Source organism: Pituophis catenifer, unplaced genomic scaffold (assembly GCF_029215685.1).
Source record: "Pituophis catenifer annectens isolate HBS135680 unplaced genomic scaffold, rPitCat1.0.hap2 SCAF_2, whole genome shotgun sequence".
Lineage (NCBI taxonomy): Eukaryota > Metazoa > Chordata > Lepidosauria > Squamata > Colubridae > Pituophis > Pituophis catenifer.
The window spans coordinates 76,952,503-76,978,079 of NW_027256882.1; the positions used below are offsets into that span (position 1 = coordinate 76,952,503).

The 25,577-nt window shown below is 37.7% G+C and overlaps 1 protein-coding gene across 2 annotated transcripts; it reads right to left on the reverse strand.

Annotated features, from left to right (window-relative positions):
* Window positions 1-12,435: 12,435 nt before the first annotated feature.
* Window positions 12,436-25,122, reverse strand: FBXW12 (F-box and WD repeat domain containing 12). Of its 2 annotated transcripts, none has more exons than XM_070933654.1 (10): window positions 24,774-25,122; window positions 23,506-23,543; window positions 22,190-22,350; window positions 21,180-21,301; window positions 18,077-18,286; window positions 17,223-17,384; window positions 15,712-15,916; window positions 14,090-14,265; window positions 13,819-13,943; window positions 12,436-12,690 (listed from the first exon to the last, which is right to left on the reverse strand). In XM_070933654.1, exons 1-10 carry the CDS (start codon window positions 24,864-24,866, stop codon window positions 12,591-12,593), a joined length of 1,392 nt encoding a protein of 463 aa, XP_070789755.1. In that variant the 5' UTR covers window positions 24,867-25,122; the 3' UTR covers window positions 12,436-12,590. The 2 variants fall into 2 exon arrangements, with proteins under 2 accessions (XP_070789755.1, XP_070789758.1); XM_070933657.1 differs by having other exon boundaries at window positions 22,190-22,300; window positions 24,774-24,805.
* Window positions 25,123-25,577: the final 455 nt, after the last annotated feature.

Sequence of the window (25,577 nt, forward strand, 5' to 3'; positions counted from 1 at the left end):
ACAAAAAATGGAATTTAGAGTCATTATTTTTCTTTCAGTTCATTCATTTCTATAATGGGAATCAAAACCTTTCTTAGAGTCTCAATTACATAAAAAGTTTAATATACCTTCATTTTTTTTTAAAAAAATTGATTAATATGCTGCCCTTCTCCGGAGACTCAGGGCGGCTTACAAGGTGGTAAGCAATAGCCTTCATACTTTTGTATATTTATACAAAGTCAGCTTATTGCCCCCACAATCCGGGTCCTCATTTTACCTACCTTAGAAAGGATGGAAGGCTGAGTCAACCTTGAGTCTGGTGAGATTTGAACTTGCAGTAATTGCAGGCAGTTGATGTTAATAACAGTGATTTAGTCTGCTGCGCCATCAGGGCTCATTGATAGAGTTACAAGAAACATACTGAAAATTATTCATGAAGCATTTAACAGAATTGTGATTTGAATGAGAAAACTTTGTATCAAGGTTCACATTTCTTACTAGGATACATGAACATTACTTATGAACTTACTCAATCTTTGAGTAAATGTCATACAATCTGATTTTGTATAGCAAACAAATATTTGAAAAATGCAGTCTGAGTAATTTTAAAAACAAGAATTTGAATTATTTTATCCTATTAATATTTCACTATATAAGATACAAAACAAGATTATGTACAATAAAAATAGAAGTCTATTATTGGAGAGTGACAAATTGTCATTCCTGTTGAGTCAGCTTCCATCAATCAAAATGGCAGATTCAAAACTAATGCAGTCAGAGAACAAAAGTGTTCCATTTTAAAATAATTAACTATGGGATTTTTAAGAGTAATTTCTTATCTTATTGCTGCAACAGGAAAACATGTATGCAGATTCGATAATTTCACAGCCCAAATATAAAATATTTTAAGTAGAATTCTGCACATACTTTATTTATAACAATTATATAGCTGCTCAACTTATACCAAACGACTCCCAATCAAGGCTTATGTCAACTCTGAATTGAACCTGGCTGAAGCCATCTTTTGCTGCTTCATAGTTGCCACATACTCTAAGGGAGGGGGAGTAGGTGGACTGTATCACAGACAAAACAACTAGCTTTCCCATGGGAACCAAGGTCATCCCAACAGGTGGCAGTTGAAGGAGGAGAGGAGTGACCTGGGAACCCATCAACTGTTTTAATTGGACAATGTGACTTGGGACACTTGGGGAGAGAAATGGCTACTCTTTTAAGTATGCTATTAATGCGGGAAACTTCAGAGTTCATTTTCACTAGCCATGCCGAAATGTTGAACATAATAAACATGTTCTTTGAGGCACCTGCCTGCATCAGAGTTCTGTTTTCTTTGGGTGTGTTACTCAGAACACTGATAGCATAAATACTTAAACAAGCATAAAACCATATTAAAACTATTAAAACAATAAACATTAACATATGGTTTCTGATTATATCTGGCACCTCATCCTATCTCAGTACTTGAGGGAAAAGCCTTGTCTTCAGTGCTTTTTAGAAATCTAGAGGGTAGATGCCTTCCAAACTTCAGGAGGCAGAGCGTTTCATAGGGCAAGGGCTGCCACCAAAAAGGCACAGTTCCCAGATCCCATAAAAGTGGCAATGTTTCAGAGAAGGGACGAAAAGCATGCCCATCCTATTTAACTTGGTAAGACAGGTGGATGCCTTTTGTGAAAGGCACTCCCACAAATAACCTGGCCCTGTGCTATATAGGGATTTAAAGGTAATAACCAGCACCTTGAATTGCACATGGAAGGAAGAAAATTGGAAGCCAGTGTATTTCTCACAACAGAGACGTTACATGGCTAAACACTCATCACTGTGCACGCTTCCACGTTCTGGAGTAGCTGAAGCTTCCGGATGGTCTTTAAGGCTGCATGTAGAGTGCATTGCAGTAATGCAAACAGGAGATGATCAAGACATGAATGACTGTCAGCAAGGTCTCCAGGTCCAAGAAAGGACACCATTGGTGCACCGAAAAAAAACTGTGCAAAGGCCTCCCTAGTTACATGTACCACTTGCTCCTTGAGCAAGTCATGAGTCCAGGAGGACTCCCAAATTGTGTATTGGTTCAATCTCAGGAAGTTCCACCCCATCCAAAAATAGAATATATCTGAGTCTGGGGAGTGGGGAGAAAAAACCCAGAGCCGTTCTGTCTTTCCAGGGTCCAAGCTGGGTGCTTCCCATTCAGACCCTTACAGCCTGCAGGTATCTGGCCAGCATCCTCACAACATCAGTGTCTGGCTAGGGATAGACATAATTGGGTATCATTAGGATATTGATCCTACCAGACCCCATACTGACAGATGACCTCCCCTAGTTGTTTCAGGTAGATGTTAAAAAGGAGAAGCAAAAGGCTCCTATTAACACCAACTGGAATCAGCTGCAGAGGAAGGAGAAGAACTACTATAACATAGTGCCTCCCAACCCCCGAAGCTTGTTCAAAAGGATACCATGGTTGATGGTACTGAAAGCCACTGAGAAATCCAGAAGGGTCAGATGGTTGCACCACCCCATCCTGATCCCTTCAAAGGTCATTAACAAGTGTGACTAAGGCTGTTTCAGTGCTGTGCCCTGGCCTAACCCAGGCTAAAATGAGTTCAGATAATCTGCTTTGTCTACGACCCTTGGTAGCTTTGTGCTAACCACCTTCTCAACACTTTCCTGAAAAGGGAAAATTGGAGCCTGGAAGAATGTTTTCTAATACTGTGGAGTTCAAGAGTGGCTTCTTAAGAAAGGGGTACACCAATGAGAGGCATTAATCACCCTCTGGACCCTTACTGGGAGTACAATGAAAATAAGACTTGGTTCCAAGTTGCTATACAATACAAATAATTTTCCCAGAAAAAAAAATATGAAATCGATATTACAATGCAAAAAGTATAATACTTCAACTGAAGTGGATGAGCAGTACTTACACAGTGTAAGGCTAAAGTGATATTCATTCTTATTTCTTGTGACTCTTTTAAAAATGACTCTTGTGCCCAACATTAGAAGTAAAATATTTTTCCTTGCAGATTGGTAAGAATTCATTCTCATAGATATATATGAAAGTGGAACACTGGCTCCCTCTTGTGATAAAAAATAGAACTGAAATTTCAGTATCTTTTAGAAACCATTTAGAGAAAATGTTTGATTCATTTCTATGTAACAGTGTATGAGCAAATGATAAAATCCCACCTCCTCAGCCAACACAATTACTTATACATTTGTACCAATCTCAATAGCAATTCTATTTTCACTCAAATAGGAAATTCATTAGAGAAACACCATTGACTAAGCGAAAAAAAGGGACAGGAACAAGAGGCTATCACCTTAAATTATTTCATGCGCTAGCATGATTACTTTCAGTTAACAGCTCCAACCTTGGTGTTGCTCAATGTTTAGCTTAATAAAACAATTCCTGGAAGGTAAATTTAATGACCAAGTGATATGGGTCACTGAGTCCTCATAAGAGTTTTATTGCTTCCTCTTGCTTTACTTATTTATTTATTGACTATCTTTGTTATTTTTATACCAAGTACCTTCTCCCTATTTTCCCCACAACAGTCCTATGAAGTGGGTTGGGCTGAGAGAGTGGCCCAATATCACCCAGTCAACTTTCATGCCTAAAGCGGAATTAGAACTCAGTCTCCTGCTTTCTATAATGTTAATATTACCTTTTTCAGATAGGTTACTTGTTTATCTGAAAAATGCAGATATTTTCTACATATTTATAGGACATGCTATGATAGGCTCTTTTAATAATTCTACCTTTGTATACATTTTTATGACATAGTCTGTTCTGTCCAGTCCTGGACCTTTTTGAATTCTGTCCCTAATATATGTTCTCTACTATGTATTAATTATAGAGTTGGAAGTGTCTTAGACTACAACATCCCCTGTAGATAGGTTACTTGTTTATCTGAAAAATGCAGATATTTTCTACATATTTATAGGACATGCTATGATAGGCTCTTTTAATAATTCTACCTTTGTATACATTTTTATGACATAGTCTGTTCTGTCCAGTCCTGGACCTTTTTGAATTCTGTCCCTAATATATGTTCTCTACTATGTATTAATTATAGAGTTGGAAGTGTCTTAGACTACAACATCCCCTGTAGATTGCCTTATAGAAATTATCAATCAAGCCGGTTAATGCCATCTCAATATCCAAATAAACAATTAGACTCGCCCCCCCAATATATATATATTCAAAGAGAGAAGCTGAAGACAAAGAGAGAAGCTGAGGACATAAAAAAGAGGAAGAGCACACGAGGATGGTGCTCCCTCTACAAAGAAGTTAAAAGTAAGGAAGTAAAACTAACAGCTTCTATTCCCCCATGTGAACTTCTGCTTTTTGTTTTTTAATCTTTTGAAGAATGACTGCTTTCTTGGGATCTCATGCAAGGAAGAGGCAATAACTGCAGATAAAATATCACATGCTTTGCATAAGTAAACTTGTAAGAGAAAGAAGCATGTACCATTTAAGTGTTCCTCTGTTGAAAAGAAGCAATGGAACTGTTTAAGCCTTAAAGTCACATGCTTTGAACATTTTTTTTACAACCAACAGTGAGCCCACAAATACAGAACATAATCCATTGCACATACTGTGTCTATTATGAAACAGCCCTTGTGCAGTAAAGTTCCCTGAATCTGCTATACAGAAATTAATTATTGTGTGGGTGTAAGTTATGCAGTATAATTTTTGAAGATTAAATTTAAATTAGCACTTCAGTAAAAAGTAAATGACTTCTGCTTTAAATCTGCTCCCACAAGATACTTATATGCAAATTGCAGTTATAGCAGTAAGAAAGCTGCAATCACAGATGAAATAGCATCACGATTTTTTCCCCTTTTTCCTTCGTGTGGTCACAGATGACTTGAAGGCACCTAATCCATCGAAAGAATCCTACACATCTACATCGCAAAGCAATTTTCTTAGACTGCCGGCCTAAGTGCATCACCAGTACCATATTGGCCTTTTATTACGCCCCTTTTCAAAACTGTCAGTTTGCTCGCAGAAGCGTCTGACCCAGTTCCAAACGCGCTTCCATCAAATTCCACAGGACTCGGTTTTCTTGGAAGGTTCCATTTTCCTAGTTTCCATTTTCCGCATGCCCGAGGTTGCCATGCCGTGTTATCACGCTGCAGCAAAAGTAATGGGAGCTGCAGTCCTATATACACATTTACCTGAGGAGTAAGCCTAACTGAACCCGAATTACCTGAACAATCAGAATATTACCTGAATAATCGGGTAAAATACAAGCGCATTTTACGCTTGTATTTTTTTACTACCTGATTCTTGAATTAATTTTCTGCCTTAGTGGCTTTCCGATCAGGAAGGCGATCCTTTTTTTACAGGGGATCTCAATGCGATTAGCAAGTAGGATCGCGAAGGGCGGGTCCTAATTTGGGGGGTTTTTGGGGGGGGGGAGTGCTGTGTGGAAGAAAAGAGCACAGATGTATTTCCGCGAATGCTGGCATCGAACCTCGCGGGATTCTGACTCATCTTCAAGGAAGGATGGGGTGATTATTTTACGGCGAGATTGATGCTCAGCCTCCCCCCCCCCCCACGTCCCTGTCAATGGGAAGACATTCTCCCGCCTTGGCAAAAGACAAAAAAAAAAAGAAAAGAAAATGATGAATCGAGGTCCGCAGCATTCAAGCCCCAACCAGGTAAGGAAGCCAGCTGCTGCCACAGGAGCGCTCCTCTTGCCCAATCAGAACTCGCAATCTACCAAAGGGGCGGGGCTATCCCGATTCTCCGCCAATGGTTGCATCCAAACGGGATAACGGACAAGTGGCTTGCCCGCCCTCCCTAACTCGCCACACGGTCGGAAGGCGGGGCTTTCTTAGGCGCTTTGGGGTGGGGGTGGGAACGTCATCCGTTTTTTTTTTTCCCGTGATCCAACGCTGTGAAAGGCGGTAGCACTGCTGCAGTAGCGGCGCCGCCGCCGCTACCGAAGACGACTCCATCCGGGTCCTGGATGGTGCTGTAGAGACGGGAACCGCCGTATTACAGGTAACGGTCGTGTGATCGCGAGCAAGGGAGGGGAAAGGCGGGATCAGCGAAAGAAGATGTTGGCCTGTTCGCACGGGAGCGGGATTGTTTCGCCTGCGCGGGAGAACGGCTTTAGGCCTCCAGGCGATCTTTCTGGTACTTCTGAGGCGATAGGAGGGAGGGAGAAAAAGGGCGAAGTTTCCCCGCTCTCTTCCCTCCCGCCCTTTCTTCCTGCCCGCTTTCGCCCTGCATCCTTTCTTCCCCTTCGCCCCCCCTCCCTCCCTCTCCTTGCCGCGCCTTCCCTGACAAACCTGAAGGTCCGAGAAGCCCCGCCCACTCGGCGGCGACCGATTGGCCTCTGGGCTGTAGTCCTCCTCGCGATTGGCCGGAGATGCCTCTCCTAGGTGGGCGCGTCACTTCCCGTAGCAAGTTCGAGATGGGCAAGGGAGACCTTGGCTGCCGGGGAGGGATGAGGAAAGGGGGTGGGGCGCGAGATGATGCTGCGGCGGGGACTCCCAAGCACGATGGGCAAGCCCCGCCCCGTCTCTCGAGACGCCCCGCTTCCCGCCTATTGCCGGCCGAGCGCTGTCGCAGCTTCCTTCTCTGCCGCGCGCCTTCGAGCCCCCCCTCTCCCCCCCACTGGCTCGAGCACCGGACCACGAGAGCCCCGGCCGTTGGGGGGCGGGGGAGCGAGCGATGAGGGAGGGGAAGGCCTGCTGCTGGGCGGCGGGGACTCCCAATGGCCCGAAGCCTCTTGGGCCGGAGCGGGGCCAAAAAAAAGAAAGAAAAGAAAGAGGTGGGGGCTGCTTCTTGGCAAGCGGCTTTGCTACCACGAGGCGCGCCGCCCTCTCCTTCCCGCGCGGTCTTTCTCTTCTCATCGGAGAATTATCCCGTCCACGCTGGCTTGGCGACCCCGCTCCTTTCCTTAGAGGGAGGCTTGCTTCTTTTTGGGGGGTGGATGGGAGAGAAACAGCCAGGAGGATCGGGATCTCCCAAGGGATCTGGCAATCAAATCTTTGGCGCCTCTTTAGCTGATTTGTACAGCCCGTCTCCGGTTGGAAAACTTAAAAGTGGTTTGAATTTGAAGCAGTGTAATAACTTCGTCAGAGACAGGGGGAGGGGTTTCTCTCCCCCCCTCTTTTTTTTTTCATTTTTCATTTTGTGGCGCTCCTTATTTAAGCCATTCGCTATTTTAATCGGCAGATCGTGTTGGGACTCGTTGGAGGTGCGAAAGCCAGAATGGATTTTGAGTATCGGGTTTTGCTTTTTTTCCCCTTCTTGCTAGCAAGTTTGCTAATTATTCTTTTTGGATACCGCTTTACCTCCAATTCAAACATTGAGCCATTTATTATACTCTTAATGGATGCCGGTTATCTTTTCAGCTACCCTTCCTGTATCTTCCTTCGGGTTGGAAGTAAAGTTGCAAAAAAAAAATGTTCTTCTCTACCTAGTGAAATTTCATTACATGGGATGATGGTGGTATTACCTACTTGAAAGCTGACAAGGTGTATCTATTTCTGTGTAGCTGGGCAGGAAAAGAGGAGCATTGTCCTTGGATGGGATGACTGTGTTTGTCTTTGAAAGGAAAAGGCTACAAAACTATGTATTTAAGCCTTTTCTTTTGCCACTCCGGATTTTGGTCCTGTCAAGTTAAACTTAACTTTTCAAACTGACAGTATAGTGTCTTAATTTGAAATGATGAGGGAATATAGATCCCCCCCCTTTTTCCAGAAATAAGCCTAAAATGAAGTCTTTCAGAAAACTTTCAAGACAAAACATTAATTAAATTAATTAATTAAATTAGTAATTTGTTCAAAAAGCGACTCTTAACATTCTTTGAAAACTTATAACAGATATTAAAATAGAAATATATTGGTAATATAGTTTCATATAAAATGTTATAGCAATAAAATTCTGAACCGCTAAGATAAAGTAACAAACCATGGAATAGACTGATTTGCTTTTACCTTAAACTAAGCCTGTCAGACTTACAAAAAGATTCCTTATTTGTATACAAGGAGGCTAAGACTGCTGACAGCTTTATTTCTAAGTCAGAACTTTCAAGAGTTTGAATATGTGGGGAATATGTTAATGTTAGTCTGAGATTCATGGAATATAAAATCATTCAGTTTACATAGCAATTTTCAAAGCACTTTTGGATCTTTAAATTTTAAAATACACATTACTGAGTAAGAATTTACTAAACAAAGCAGTTTGAAAGGGATTTGGTTTCATTTTAATTAGAGTAAATTAGTATATATGTGAAGCTTAGTTCAGGCAACTGTCAAATATGGGTGCTGCTTTCAGTGTTTGATCTTGTTTGATCTTTTCCTAGACCTATAAAAGATTAAAGCACTTTCGAAATAACCAAATGGTGGATGGCTTTTGATTGTTTGCTACAAATACTGAGTGATTGCTGCTGCCAATAAACCTTAAGTGTTTATGAATATGTGCAGGTGTTGGTGGGGAAATTGACATTTTGTCTTGAAAGTGAAGCTAGCAGAGTGATAGGTTAGTGCTTCATTGAAATTTATGAATTTCAAGTAACTTGATGGATTAATTCAAATAATGACATGAAATCTGATCTATAAATTTATTAAATCAAATTATTGAATATAAATAAAGTTATTTTGTAGGAATAAACTGTCATTCTCTCCTCTTCAGTTTTATATTTGTTCTTAGAAGAAGCAATTGATTACAACTACCTTAGATCAAATATTTTATAAGCTTTTCAGGACAGTTACATTTGAAAAATAATTATGTGTATTTTTAAAAATTATATGCATCATAGACAAAGCAAATGTATTACAAAGCAAATGTAATATGTTCAATTCATTCCCAATGTACTAAAACACAAGCCATACCTTTAACATAGTAAATTTATTAAACATTTAGGTAAATTTACCAGAATATTGCAAGGGCAACTTGTCACATGGATTCTGATACCTACTCAAAGGAGTATAAGCATTATTCAACTGTTTTGATTATCCCACTCAAATATAGTAAACAAAGTTTAGTTTTATTATGGGGCCCTATGGTTTTAAACTATGGATATCTCATAGTTTATGATATTTTCAGTGGACATATTTGGGATTCAAGTTTCTGCATGACCCCTTTATTTACTGTCATGTTATTCATTTTCACCCAACTTGTCCCTGTCTATTTCTTAGTTTTGCATCAATTATCTGTTTGAGATAAGAGAAAAAAGTCTCTATAGTTCATTCAAAATTTCCAAAACTTGAATATTAGTATCTACCAGAGCAATTTTCATATAACAAATGCACAAAACATTCTTTATTTACAACCTGTGTTTTATTTCAATATAAAGAATAGTATTGGTTTCCTGTCCCATTAATGTATTGTTATAACATCTGGCATTTCTTATTGCTGAAATTGCAGTTGCATGCTTTTATTTATTTAGGATGGTTTTCATTAACTTTCCTTCCCTCCTTTTAGGTTTGAAAGTGGAATAGAATGAGGAACGCTATAAAATAGTTGCCTTGCATCAGTATTTGAACTCAACTTAATTTCTTCATCCAAAGAAGTTCCCCAGAGTGAACCATTTGGATATTGAACTAGAAAGAACGGCTTTGAAATACCGTAGATAATTAAACAACCGGAGAGATGTTTGTTTTAGCATCCTTTTTAAAAAGACATTGCCATCTATTAAATGAAGATACTGCTCTGTGGGATGAGGTAGTAGGTTGTATAGTTTTAGGGTCATACCCACCACTGGGAGATAACTATACAGTCTACTGTCTTTCCTAAGGAAGCAGATAATCATCAGCAACATTAGTCTGATTTTATTCTGAAACTGCTTGCAGTGGTAGATAATGTACATAATTGAATATTATTTCAAGGAAGCAAGAAAGTAAACAAGCAAGCAACCAACAGGGAACTTGCACTGGTGCCATATTTAATAGCATTTAAAGTTGGCTAATGGTATGGGAGACTTGAGAGGGAAATAACTCACGCAAAGGTAATTCAAAAAAGTAAATCTTTTGTGTTCAAGTTACTTTTGACCAGTTTTGGCAGTATTTCCCTATTCCTAGTACCTGTTTTCCATAATTCAAAAGGCCTTGAAGGGGGGACATGTGAACCCAAAAGTTTCCTGCTACATTTTTAGAATCAAATTCAAAGGAATATTCTCTGAACAAATTTACTTTCTAAATACATTTCTCTTATCAGGTTGAGGTAGTAGATTGTATAGTTGTAGGGTAGTTATTTTGCCCTCTTCGGGAGATAACTATACAATCTATTGCCTTCCCTGAGGAGTAAAAATTCTACAGTATTCGTAATGGATTATTTGCAGTTTGGTTTAAAATAAATTACAATTTTTGTTTTTACCGGCAAACTGTTCATGAGGTTGTAAGAATCATTTTGCTTTTATCTACTGAGAGAGATACTTGTTGAGGATGGAATAAATTATGTTTGTGTATTACTCATGTTCTTACTGAATGAATATTTCAAAAATACATTCTTGTGAAACTAAACTGTACTTTAAGAAAGTAACCATTCTTTTGTTTCAGATGGACTGGGGATATACTTATGTGTATACTAATCATTTGATAGGATGTCAAAATATTTAACACTTAAGGATGTTTCCTGTTTACCACAAATGAACAATGGTAATAAACCTACATATGTTTTATACTGCATAATCTTTTAAGATGTGCATAACTTTTCACAATGACTTTTTTTTTTTTTTAGAAGAATGAAGAAATGGTGGGGTTCCTAGGAAGAGGTAGTAGGTTGCATAGTTTTAGGGCAGTGGTTTTGCCTATAAGGAGTTAACTATACAACCTGCTGCCTTTCTTAGGGCTTTAATATCACAACAGGATCATAGTTGGTCGAATTACATATTCTTAATCTAAATTATTCTATAAATTTGCAAGATTTACCATTACATTTTTGTCCCTTGAATCAAATAAACCAAATAATGCAGAGGTTCCTTAAACTACCTTGATGAAACATTCTTTCCCCTTTGCCAGAAGAATGTAGGAACAAGAACAAAAAAAAAGTACCTGCATACTGGGGAGAAGTGTTGTGATTTCAAACTCATTTTAAGTCTAGTACTGCTCTTGTATGTATGTATGTATTTTCATAATAAAATAGAAATTCAGTTCTGAGAGAGATTGTGTTTCTTATGTTCCCTTCTAATATTTTCTGATTTTATCATCTAAATATGTCTTTATATTTCAATAAAGTCTCTGTATGTTTTAGAATAGATTAATTGTTGGTATGCCTAAGCAACTATGTTCTATGTAAAGGAGATTGAGATTTGACCTACATATCAGCAAAGTAACTCTCCTAAAATTGTACAGAACAGGACTATAATAGGTGTTAGAGAAGAATCAGATTCTCCTATCCTGGGAGAAAAAGAATCCCAAATTTTTGTTTCTCCTAATTTATTCATCTGGGAAGGACAATTGGACAGATATCTTGAAATGTTGTCAACTGCTCCATTCTAAGTCTTCCTCTTCTGGGTCAGTCTGACTCATGATTCCCAGTGCAGAATATAAATATGCAAACAGAAAACAAGAGAACAGAAATACAGGAAAGCACCCTTTTTCAAGCTCACATAGCTGATAAATTCAAGGAACAAGAACCAAGCAAATTTCAGAAAGCAATTGAAAATACCACTAGGGCAGTGATTTCAAACTCAAGGACTGCGGGCCTGATCTGGCTTGCAGGGTGCTTAAATCTGGCTCCCAGGGCCAGCCTAGAAATAGCAAAGGACCGGCCCACAGTGCCTCTGGCAACGTGGGAGTGGGAGGCCGCATGCAGCTCCCTGTGCCCCATTTTGCCCAGCAGAGGGCTGCAGGAAGCCATCCAGGTGGAAAACAGGGTGCTCCGTGTCTCCAGGTTAGTAGGGCCCATCGGATCGCATAAGGTTCCTTCTCCCACACTGCCCATCTTTGATAGGTCTCCGTCAGTTTCCTCGAGGTGTACGCGCAGAGATGTAAAATACCTTTGGCATCTTTCTGAAGGAGGACCACTGCAATGGCCACGTCGCTGGCGTCTGCCTGGATCACGAAGGACTGATCTGGTCGTTCCCATCTCCCCTCCCTTCTCCGGCCGGCCTACGGAAAACTACAAAGCTGATCCGGCCTTTGAAGAAATCCAGTTTGACACCCCTGATCTAGTTCATAACCTTTGGTGATCGCTGTCAAATTAATTTTGAAATACACATTTTTCACGCAGTGAACAAGTTACCTGCTTAATTATAATGACCATATTTAGCCTATGAAGGTTTTTTTTCCACAATACACAGAGTATAATTTGGAGAGTATAATTTATATTATACATTCAGATATAATTTTTAGAAAATAGCCTTTATAAATAGAAAAATAGAAAAAGCAAAACAAGCATATATAAATACAGAATCTAAAATTATATACATGCACATAATAAGCTATAAGATACATTTAATAAAGCTAAACAAAGCTATTGTGGGCCTTTTTCAAGCCAAGTGGAATTTAGTTAAATTGGTTATTGAAAAGGTAATCGATCACTTCAGTCAATTAGTTGCAGTGGTTTCAATTATGCTTTTCATTTGAGTTGGACAACTTTGTGGAAAATGTTTAGAATGAAACAGAAGTGCATGGAACTCTTACAGATGAAAGGAATATGCTCTTAAAATGTCTTTGCCATCAATTCCAGCCACTATTCCAACAATGCTGACATCATCGCATGCCACAGATGTGAAGCCACTATGTGAATGAAATTTTTGTGTTAGTACTTGATTAAATAACAAGTCACATTGAAACAATTCAATATGTAAAGTACAAGAAATCGAAGTATGGAGCCAGGTTTTACATGGAATAGAATATTTCATTGCAGGCCGAGATATACACCAAAGCTTACATCAGTTGGCTCACTACATGACACACTACGGTTGATTCTGTAATTTGCAGTTGGAAAGTTTATCTTTGAATAATATATTTCATTGTAATCTCCAGATACAAATTCTTGTGATTATTTATTTTATTTTATTTTACTTCAAATTTATATACCGCCCTTCTCCCTAGGGACTCAGGGCGGTGTACAGCCAAGTAAAAACACATAAATACATAATACATAATACATAGATTAAAAACAGATTAAAAGGAAATATCTCAATTTGGCCCAAAATTTAAAAAAACATACGAATTTAAAATCATTTAAAATCATTTAAAAGGATTTGTTAGGCCAGCCTGGCTTGTTGAAAAAGGAAAGTTTTAAGGGAACGGCGGAAGACACGAAGGTCTTGGATTCTCCTTATCTCGGGGGGGCAGTTGTTATTATGAAAGAAAAAATTCTGTTAAAGAATTTTAAAATATACAGAGATTACTTGACATCAAGGCTATTCTTGTTAGTACTTGGATAAATTGTTGAATAGATATCACTATAAAGAAAAGAAAAGCAGTTCTCTTATACCCTGTTGGAGATACACAATAAGAAATTAAACATTTTTAATCCGCCTTTTAAAGAGAACACCACAATTATCAGCAAATCAGGTTAAAATATTCTCTAAACAATCAGCCTGAAAGGGTCAGGTGAGGTTTAAAGCTGAATAAGAAAAGGAAACTTTCAACCTGCATGCAACAACTTGGGAAGGGATGGAGGAATTTCTCTGTGCAGAATACACAAAAGACTTCTCTGCTACATCTTAAGTAGACATGTTCAGGCAAGAGAAACTGTCAACTAGTTATCCAGGAGTCCTGAACAAGATAAATTGCCAGTGGGTGCTCAATACTATAATCACATTTGAAAATTACTAAATTAAATGTTAACATTGTGTGACTAGGCCGTTAAAATGCCAACAAACCATAAAACATTTTTTAAAAGATGAGACTTACCTTGACCATCTGTGAGATCCTCCCAATAAATGATAGCAGCTTGTCAACAAAGAGGATTTGTAATTTTTCCAGAAATATACACGGAGTGAAAGGTCCATGGAAGATGTCACGACATGAAAAGGATCCTGGAGTAGGATGGAATGGCGAAAACAAGTTGTTTAGTTAAATACGCCAAATACCTATGCAGAACAGAAAGTAACAACTACTTGGAGGTTGTTGGGTTTTTTGCAAAATAATAGACTAAAATGTCTGTAAATAAGAGTTACCATACCACCCAAATAGATGTAATAATTTTATGATGATCCTTGAAAGCCATCAATACAGTCCCGCTCAGAGAGTATACTGTCAGTTCTGGTCCAGTTGCTATAAGAAGGGTTTGTTTGCCAAATCCTTTCATACTTGTCATCTGCTCTTGGGCTGGTAGTGTGAAGCTTGCAACCTGTTTAGCTTTTGCATAAAAACAACATAACACTCATTCTTGTGTCACATAAACGATTGAAAGTTGTATTCTATTTTACCCAATAGTTCTTTGTCAACATTAATTAGGAGTTCTGAGAATTGCAACCCAATACTGCCAAAGGTTATCAAAGGTGGGAAGACAGTTTCATATGATAGCATTATTTTATTACTTATTTTATTTATATCCTGCCTTTTATTATTTTTATAAATAACTCAAGGCAGTGAACGTATCCAATAGTACTCTTTTTCCCATGACACAAACTCTGTGAAATGAATTGGGCTCTGAGAGGGACGGGCCCAAAGTCACCCAGTCTTCTGGCGTAGCATGAACAATGGGACTTCCCCATTCCTCCAGAGACATCTTAAAGGCTACCATCACCAGAGCCTCTACACTTGGGGCATAGGGCTGAATGGACAGTCCATACTACCAGCTTGGTCTGTATCATAGGCATTTAGACAACCATTAGTAAGTAAATCTAAGATTATCTTAACTGAAAGAAATAAAAGAAAAATAAAAGGCTTAACCAAGACAAGAGAGTCTGTCTGGTAAAAAATAAATAAATTTTATTTATTTTATTTAATACATTTGTTTGCTGCCCATCTCACTGCAAGGTAACTCTGGGCAGCTTACAACAAATTGCAAGGCATCACAATCTGTATATTACCAACCATCAGTTGAATCTAGGTAATTCAACTAATTATCTGCCATAGTTCTTTTACCTTTTTCTTCATTCCAACTGTCATGTGCTCTAGATTACCAACTATTGATTTAGAATCTGTATATTACCAATCATCATTCTAGGCAATTCAACCCGCCAAAATCAGCTGTAGTTTGTTTACCTTTTTCTCCAACTATCACATGTTCTAGATTACCAACTATTTATTTTTTTGTATACATTCCAGGAGACTTTGTGGTAGCAAAGCAGGGTATGAGTATTTTAAATAACAAAGAATGAATACCCAAAAGGAATTAAACGCTAGATTTGCTACAGAACATCAAATAGAGTAAGTCATTTTAGAAGATTATGCAATCTAAGAAAGTATTATTCTTCTAAAAGCTATCAGAAAGGATTTTTCCCAAAGAGAATTATTCAGGGATTAGGAATGTCACCTGAATGTTTGGCATAAATGATTTAAGAGAATGATTGCCATTTCATAATATTTCCCAGATTATTATCAAATAGAAGTTAAAGATAATAATGTAAAATTATTGATTGAGCAATATATGTGTAGTGGTCAAGCAAATATGTATTGAAAAGGATATATTTTATATACTGTTATCAAAAATAGTAAAAAGCTATTATTTGGATATATTTAGTCTTAATAATGTTACTGCCTGACAATAAATGTTATATTTTTTTTCCATTATGGTCCAGCACATTTTAAATATGCAATGGCACATATAAAATTACACAACAATTTGATGAAGCCTACCTGCAACATTCTTTTTGTATTTAGACTTCTCAATTACTATATCAAAGCTATCAATGTGAAACATCTCATTTTTGTGCAAAATGGCAATTCTTGCTGATTCAGCTGGTAACCAGCTCATCACCTGACAATGATTTGTAATAGGTAAAGGACTAGATAGCATCATATCATCATCTTCTGGCTGAGTTGCATAATATGTGTTAAATACCTGATACGGAAAAAGAAAATAATACCAATAAGTTGGGATCCAAAGAATTAATTGGTACTTTTTAGAAATATCAGTGTAACTTTTGAACTTGTATGAAAAATGTATGTCAATATATTAAACTTTCTAACCCAACTAATTTATCTCTGTGCTGTCTATCCATGAGATAAAAGAATTAGTATATCTCCATTCAGCTCTAGCCAGCATGGGCAATGGGAATTATGGTTCAAAAGTACGAAGGCTATTGCTTAACGCACTGTAAGCCGCCCTGAATCAAATTTAAAAAAAAAAAAATGCTTGGGAAAGCACCTGGAATGTCTGGTTTATATTGCTTGGCAGCAACTTTCCAATAAATCCTTTCTAAACGTCTCTAAAATACTGGAGTTGAGCCTTTGATCTCCATGTAATCCATGGCTTCTATTATCTGAACTTGAATTATTTTAATTGCAAAACTCCATTCTGCATCATACATGACTTTTGAAACTTATTCCAAAATGCAAATCTTACCAATAAACTTAGAAGTACAGTTCTATGAGCCTAGGCTACTATCTACAGGTGAAAAACTTTTGACATTCAAGATCTGCTATAGGCAGATTACAAATTCATTAGAAAAATTCAAACATAATTCTCCTTAGTTTTCTTTAGCAATTTGTTAAAGAAAGACAAAGAATAAAAATAGAGGAAATACAAATGCTTATTTTATTTACTCACTTAATAAGTCAGAGCCAAAACTCTCAGGATGACACACAATGTAGCACAAGAGAGTAAGACTATAATGTTGCCACTGTAACTGTCCTCAGTCCCTATTAGCTGAGATTAATTTTGTGACTGAATTTTACAAATGTTTTCCCAGAAAGAACAACTGGGTAGAAGCAGTAGCAATCAGATTCAGAATGTTGATAATGTGAAGGAAACATAGAATTTAAATATTATGGCCGTTCCAAAATCCACTAAGACTGCTTCATGTCTGAAAGATCATAGAATCAAAGAACGTAACAGTTGCAAATGACTTTGTAAGTCACCAACCCCAAACCAATGCAGAAATCAATTATGTAGTAACCCTGAAAAATGGGCATCCATGTTTTGTATACACACCTCCTGTGAAGAAATGCTTGCTCCCTCCCTCGAGTTGAATCTCTTAACTGTTAAGACATTTTCCTTTCTGACCATTTGAATTCTATTTCCTTGCGATTCTTAACACTCTTGCTTTTTGACTAGCCTTTTGAAACAATTATGAATGCTTTTGTCCTGCTTTGCTGCAATGCAACAAGGTCTCAACAGACACATTTAATGATAATAGAAACCATACCTTTGGTGAAAAAGCAGTATCACTAGGACAAACGAGTATCCATTGCCCATCTGGTGAACACAAAGACAACTGTATACCACAGTTCTGAAACACTTTTTTGTATAAAATTTGGCTTAGATCAGTTGCTGCCAAGGTATAAAGTGAGCCTTCTTCAGTGCCCACCTAAATCAAAGAAAGGGGAAAAGCATGTAAAATACAGTGCCATGAACTTCAGAGATGTAATGACTTCATAAAAATTCAAAATAACAAAATGGGGATAAGCAAAAGCTGCTTTACTACAGCCAATTTCTGGCAAGTCAGTATCTACAATAATTGCTAAGCTAATTGGACCATAATCTAATTCCATCAACTATAAAAGCCTTGAATGCCAACCACTGAACTACAAATAATGTATTTCTCATAGCTGACCAGCAGAGTAACATTTGAGCTTCCTTGCTAAAGTTTCTTTCCACATCAAGAGGAATCCAGCATCTTCAAAACTTCCTGCATTGAGAAAGACACAATCCTATTCCTCCAAGCAACTATGGAAAACACAGGATCGCTTTTGCCATTTAGGGAGAAGGGAAAACCACAGATTTTAAGAAGGGAGATGTGGGAGTTCCAAACAATGGGAAACCCCCCATGCTTCAAGAGGAAATGCTGCTAAATTGTGAAGTAAGAAAAAGGCTCAACTTCCCAAACTCCATGGATGCCCCAAAGCGTTCTGGGCACACCAAGGGATAGTACTGATTTCAGACTAACACAGCTGCCACAGGTAAACAGGCTACTTTAAAATGTCCTATTTTGTAAGTATCTGGCAATCAGAAGAAAGCTTCCTTGAGGATGGCGATCAACTCATTTAGTGTGCTATTTACCATTAAGAATGGGTTATTCTTTATTGTGTAGGCTACCATACAGCATGATGTGGATGACACTGAAAAAGTTGAAAGTTCTTCCCCTGTAGTCCCATGCCAAAGTTTGATTGTCCCTTGAGTGTCTGCTGTAGCTGCCAGGTTAAATGCAGGAAATGTGATAATATTCACTAGTGGAAATTCCTGTTGGGGACTAGACCAAATCTGTTTACCCTGATAAAAGCAAAAAAAGAAAAATGAAAATTCATTATATTTGATATGTATTTTTTTTAAAAAAAACTCATCTTCCTGTTAGTGCAATTAAAGTTAGTGTACCATGCATTCTTTTCAATCTGAAATACTTTTCCATGAAAAGGTATCTACTTTCTGTTCCGATAAACTTGTTTGGTGAAAAAAACTATGTTTTTATTGGTGTTAGGGGGAAAAAAATCTCAACCCCAAATCACGTTGCTTTTATCTTGTTGAAACTTGTTCACTTTATTTATTTCTCTATTATATCATGATAATGAGTCAGACTTTTCCATTGTATTTCAAAGCCCCAAGCTGTGGCCAAAAATTCCTAAAAGAATTTAGTTCATTTCACATAAAATAACAACTTCCTTTAGAACACAGTTGTGATATCTATGCCCCCCAAAACCATTCAATCTCAGAATTTAAAAATAGCATTGTTGTGAAAACAGACTTGGGGGGAAAAGTGTCTAAATATCCAGATTTATAATACGTTATTTCCAATCATGTGATTTTTTTTGTTGTCTGTATCAGCTATTTTTCATGTACTGCATTCTTCAAGAAACAGCAGATTGTTTATATAGCTCACATTACATCTTCAAAATAACATTCCACTTTGAGAACTTTATTGGAATGTTATTTAATGCTGTTTCTTGAATGTGTTGAACAGAGTGGGTCAGCTTTCTCTTACTTGCATCTTAATGCTATTATGAAAGAACTTCACAGACTTTATCCTTTCACCTGGATCTTGTGAGTCTTTTCTTCCTCTTCATTTGGTTCAAACAATTCCCTTGAGAGTAAATTTTCAATTTAGGGAAAAAATGGAAGTCACGTGGTGCCAGGTCTGGACTGTATTATGTATGGCATAAGACAGTGAGATCCAACCTTGCAGTTGCATTTTGGATAGCTGATGAGGAGTCAGCTTTAATATTCCAACAAAATTTATTTAATGCTTCTGGACTCTGCTTAACTGGTTCAAAGTTTGAATGTTACAGTGTAGCACTGAATAGTACAGTGTCAGGTTCCAGGAAAACTCTGAATAACACTATCCAAGTTCCCAAAAATTGTAACCATGAGTTTTCTTGCCAAAGCCAGAGTTTTGATTTTTTTTTTTAAGCAAGTGAAATTTAGTGATGATATTCCCTGGATGGGTGTGTCATTTCTAGGACACAATAATGATCCTGAGTGTCATCAACTGTCACAATGCTCTAAAGAAAGTCATCTTTATTCTCATAGCATGACAACATTGCTGGCAAAGTTCAACTCTTGACATTTTCATCTCTTCCATCAGCATACAAAGGATGCATCTTGCACAAATCTTGCAATGTGGAAGAGCAGCAATAATATGACCTATGAAAAGCTTGACATAAATTTCTCTTTTATGTTGATTGTTCATCAACTACTGCTATCAGCCTTTCTTACCCAAAACTCATCAGTTGCCACAGATCATTTGCCTTGTTCTTGATAACAAAATTCAGTTTTCCCTGATTCACTATCTTTAGATTTTTGATCCAGCAATGCACAATGCTCATTTTACCATTATCTCCATAAACAAATCTATATTCAGTGGTGAAATTCAATTGGGGGGGGGGGTGTTCCTTTGGCAATCAAACATTTAATCATGTATATTGTTTAAGTGCATTGATGAGTACTCACTGTAGAATTCTGTTTCATGAACAATAGTAACACAATCTTTATTCACAGTAACTTCCTGCCAACTGAAGTAAAAGAAAAGATTTATAGGTAGTTCTCGCTTTATGAACGTAATTGGAACTCTAACTTTCATCGGTAAGTGATACAGTTGTTAGGTAAGTCACGTCTGATTTTACAATCATTTTTTTGTCATGGTCAGTAAGCAAACCAGAGTTGTTAAATAAATCTACAGTCATTAAGTGAATCTGGATTCCCCCATTGACTTTGCTTGTTAGAAGCTAGCTGAGAGAACATTGAGGATGGTGATCATATGGTTCTTTTTGTCTATAGAAGTTAAAAAACTGAACAATATGTATGCATACTACAGATACATCCCAAAATGTTTCCTTTTGTTCTAGAATATTCTTATAAGCTATAAAACAATTGTAAATACCATCTCTTCTGAGATCTCTGAAATTTGCCCAAGAGCATTCATTTCTACAAGAACCATCTTCTGATCTACCCAGGCCAATATTTTTTTCTTTTAGGATTTATGATTGTTGACTATGATTGATGTAGCTTTACCTTTTCTTTCATAGCACTGGTCATTTGCATTTTACTATATAAAACTGAATAAAGTGTCTTATATTTTCTTTTCTTCTATCTTTTCTTTTGTTTATTTTAGAAGCTGGTTTGCTTCTAAAGCAGGGGTGGGGAAAATGGGCTAAATTCTCTGTTCACATTATTGTAGATTACGGGCCAGGAGATGGAACTATAAAAATTATTTCTATATTTGCTTTTTGACCTTTCAATCATCAGAAAGGAAGCACATTAGGGGTCAGGGGTAGACACCAGATGAGCCACCCCTGAAAGATAGGTGGTAGCAACAGGAAATTATCGAGCCACTACCCCAAAACAGGAAGTGTGTGAGGATGCAGAGCTCTTCTGGAAAAGGAGGTTTCAGACAGGAGGTTATTGAACAAAAGGCTCAATAATATGTATCAATGTTTTTTAAAATTTTTATGTACAGCATTTTTAAAGTCTTTATATATTTATTCAATTTGATACCACCTGACTTCAAATGACTTTGTCAGCTCACAATACACAAAAACAATACTGAATAAAAACAATACAATAGAGATAATCAAACACAATCAGACGCAGACAAAGAAAAAGATAAAACATCTTTATGGTTCTTCTCTGCAAGTCTTTGAAGTTATTTACTCCATATGCTCCTTTTTCTTACCTCTTGGACATTCCATGCCCTGACTGTGCCATCAGAAGATACAGTACATATAATGGAATTTACTTTTCCTGTTGCAAACATATGCTCGTTTTCTGATAGATAAGCCATTTCATGTATCATTCCTGCAGCAACACAACAGATCTTTGTTTAAAAGCAAAGTATTTGGGGGCTTGATTATCTAGTTCAATGGTTCCAGAAGAACAAAGTTTCCTTCTGAAAGCTAAACTATCAATCCCATGGTATTTTTACTTTGCATAATACACTGTAAATTTACAATCAACTATAAGTATTAGCAGTTGGATCAGCTCCAAAAGTTTGGATCACAAATAAGTAGAAAATTTTGGATCACAAACGTAGAGAACGTTTGCAATTTATTCGTTGGAATGGTCTGCAATGGTGCAATTGCAATGGTGGAATTGCATCCACAAATGCAATTGATTTTTCTTCCCTCACTCAATTTCCTAAATAGAAAATTGATTCCAAGCCCTGCTAGGTCATTCCAGCCAGGTTAGAACGCATTTTGGTAGATGATTTCATTAGGCTTTTTGAGCCAACAAATGTTTGCATTTAGAGACCATGACAGTAATGGAGGAGCTGAATTAGACCCATCTCGAGAAGCTATATAGGTTTCTACACTTGTATGAATGTAAGAGGATGGATGGACGGATAGATGGATATGGATTCACAATTTTCCAGAAAACTGATTTAAAATTCCATGGAGGCCCAAAACCTAGGATTGGCAAGCTACTGATTGGGAAAATATTTGGTAACTGTGGTACATATATCAGGTGCATTTTCTCAGACTATGACCTCTTGTTTTCTAAAAATGCACACATAGAGTTTTATAGGACCCTGTGCTTTTCTATTACTGCAGAAATGGAAGTTCTTAACTTTCTGAATACAAATCATATACATAACTACAATATAATGCAAGTTGAGAATTAGAAATGATTTCAATATATTTTTTCTTCTAAAAATATTACTTTGGTGATCTACCACATTTCTCATACCATTGTGTCCTCTTATAGCTTTACATGTATAATCAACAGAAGGCTGTCCTGATGTCATCTTAGATTCAAGATTTGAGCGATGAAGATAGTACTTTTTCCAAGAGTGGATTCCTGGGATCACAGAGATATTGCAGAAAGCCCACCTTTTTAGACACATATTTCTATAAATATAAACAATTGCACTATTACTGTGAAATTTAAATTGCTTTCTCCAAATCTGTTTTAGTAAATATAGCAATTCTAATTTTTTAACAATTATCTTCTGTAAATATCATTTATTAGATTAAGAAGAATGTTGGAAGGTTTATTTTATTGTCATTTCTGAATACTTCAAATCTCAATTAGTAATAAGAAAATTAAAGTACTGTAAATATTGAGAGCGCAACAAAATATGAACTCAATAGTTACTAATTATATAGCAATCACCTACATTTCTTAACAGTCAGTGGAATAAACAAATATTTATATTTCTTCTTATATTCTTCCGAAGCTTTAAAATCATAAGTTTGATGCACAGCAATAAAATGTTAATTACACATTTAAGGAAATAAAAATAGCAAATATAAGCTGATTCAGGAACTAAAATGAAATTGACATTTCTGATAAAATGAGTACTTATTTGAACAAGACAGCCTTTATCAAATGCTGAAATGCTGTTAAATAGAAGACCAAGAAGGCCTTTTTCTTTTTGGCGTCATCTGTATCTGTTAAATGGAGGCTCCTCAAATGGTGATCCTGTATTTGTATTATATGAAATATAATTATGTCCTTGATACAACTGGCTCAGCTTCCCTATCTAGACATCACCATGGAGTTCCCAGGCAGTGAAAGACCAATCAGGTTTGCCTAGTCTCAGCAGGTGGCAGCACCTGGCTAGCCTTTCTTATAAAAGGAACTTTTAAGGCTTAGTAAGCAAAAAGGTATGATTATACTACTTCCATGGCATTTACCAGGTACAGCTATTAACTGACTGTTAAGAGTGCACAGAGGTTTTCTCAGACTGAAAGCCTAGCTAGTCTAGCATTTTGTTGATACTGGGCACTTCTTATTGAGCCTGCAGATCTGGGCTACAAAAATGCAGGCAAGTATAAGATGGCCTTTTGCTGGTCTGAACTTTTGCAGCTGAGATCTAGTAACCCTACCTCTAGGAAACCCACAAGCAGGATGTGGCAAAAATAACAATTCACCCTTCCACCTAACAACTAGGAATAAATTGTTAGGAAGAAGAAGTGTATCTTCATCCAACAAGCTGTATCCACTAACATCTATTCTCCAGTGAAATCCAGACTTTTCCCATCATTTCTTGTTGCTCTCACCTCCAGAGAAAGGTGGTCTCTGCTGCTTCGTTCCATGCCTAAAATGGGAAGGAAAGAAATGGCAGGTTTCAGAAACAGCTTCCTAAGATCCACTGGACCAAAAGATAGAATTCACAGCTTGCACCAACTATGATTTGATTTAACCATGACAGAATAAAACATAACAACATGGCTCAGGTTTAGTGTTGACTGAACTGCAATTCATGGTATACATGCCAAGTACAATAGCTGAAACCAACCACAATGCTTGGGTTCATGCCACACACTGAATCCCAAACATGCCTAACATACTGTGCCAACCCAATCCCTCTGATTAGTTTATGGTTGTGTGTGTCATATAAACCCAAATGAGATTGAATAATTCATGTTTTAGTGTGTCACGCAACTAAAGCCATTAGCTATGGCTTAGTAAAAATTTAGGAACTCAACCAGTGATTGAGAAACTGCAAGATAGCTCAATAAATGTGTTTACTCAAGGATCCAAGCCTATTTTATTAATTATGCACCTAATTCCCAAGAAGATGCTACTTTAGGGAGAAACAAGAAAGTTTTGTTGAATTTTACCCTTAAAGAGTCCTACAAGTGGCATCAACTCAGCTGGTAAAGCTATTCCTGGCATCAGGTCAAGTGGGGCCAAATGCTTTACTGCCTTATAAAAAGCTCCGAAGCCCTCAACGTAAGAAAATATAGAGAAGCATGCTTCCAAAGTGAGCCCTCTCACGCAGCATCCAATGCTGAAGCACCCAAACGGGATCCAGCATGTAAAACCAACCAAAATCGGATATGCCGTCACGGTCAGCCGGGTTCCCTAGAAAGGGCGAGACTTCCGGCTCCCTTCTCCTTCTCTTCGGCAGCGACGTGTTGGGCGTGTCGTGACGGCGCAGTCAAAGGCTCTTGCGGTGATCGCGGTGTCCTCCAACCCTCTATTCAACTAGTTGAAGATTTGTATTTGGAACTCCCTTTCATTTTCCTTCGACAATTTTAAGGCCCGTTTGGGATGTCCCCCCCCCCCCGCCTTGAAAAGGCAAGAGCATTCTTGTTCGCAAATGAACGGATGATACGAAGGAAGGGTCGAAGTTAGCGTGATCTACACTAAGCAACCCGACCCGTGGATTGCAAATATCGTGCCCAACAGCCAAGGGGATTTAGGTAGCTATAATATCAGCAGGTTGGGAAAACTGGTACTATATTGTGCATGCCTGGACCACCGCGGTGTATCAGTCAAGTACGCACCATGCTGCGGGGTCTACATTGGGGAGCGGGTATACCTTATTCACTTGAGCTGCTCTGAGCAAATCCGGCACTTCCAAGTACGAGAAGAGATGGATAATGCAATCCAAAGTCAGCGACTCGGCGCTCATGGTGCTTTCAGGCGTCCACACAACCAACCTACGGATACGTTTTTCTTTTCTCCACGCCCCAGCCGAATGCAGCGCTGGAGCACTTCGAGGCGGGATTAAAGTTTCGGATTCCCCCGTGACTTGTTTTTGAGCTGCCCGTCAAGAATCAGAGCGGCAGACTTAAAATATTGTGTGCACCGAAGGGATGTGGAGGAGAACTGATCCGCTCAGTTACCGTATATCATCTTTTAATAGTTCTTTTCAGGGAATTGATCACTTTTACAGGAACATATTTCTAATACCAAATAAACATTAACAGCGTTTATTGTAAAAATAAACCGTCATTATCCTGGAACTCTCTAAACATTTGGAGACTCCCACAATTTAAGACAATGGGGCCTGGGAAAATGCAACTGCAGTTTATCTGGAAAATTGAAGAATGCTACAATACTGTCTTTTCCTAGTAATTTTTGTAAAAAAAAAAAATGATGGATCTTATTTCTTTATTGAAAATATATAGTCTATCAAATTTTTCTTAACTGAAAGTCAATCCCACAGCAAACTGGCTAAGGGAAGAGGAAAAGAGACTTTAGATGTACTTTTGAACATAACAATGAGATGATGGTTCACAGTGGGCTAACCCAGAGTTTAATTATGATTTTATTATAATTTGCTGGGATCAAGCAATATGCTAGGCATAATATATACAAGTTTTGAAAGTCTTTGGCTCTT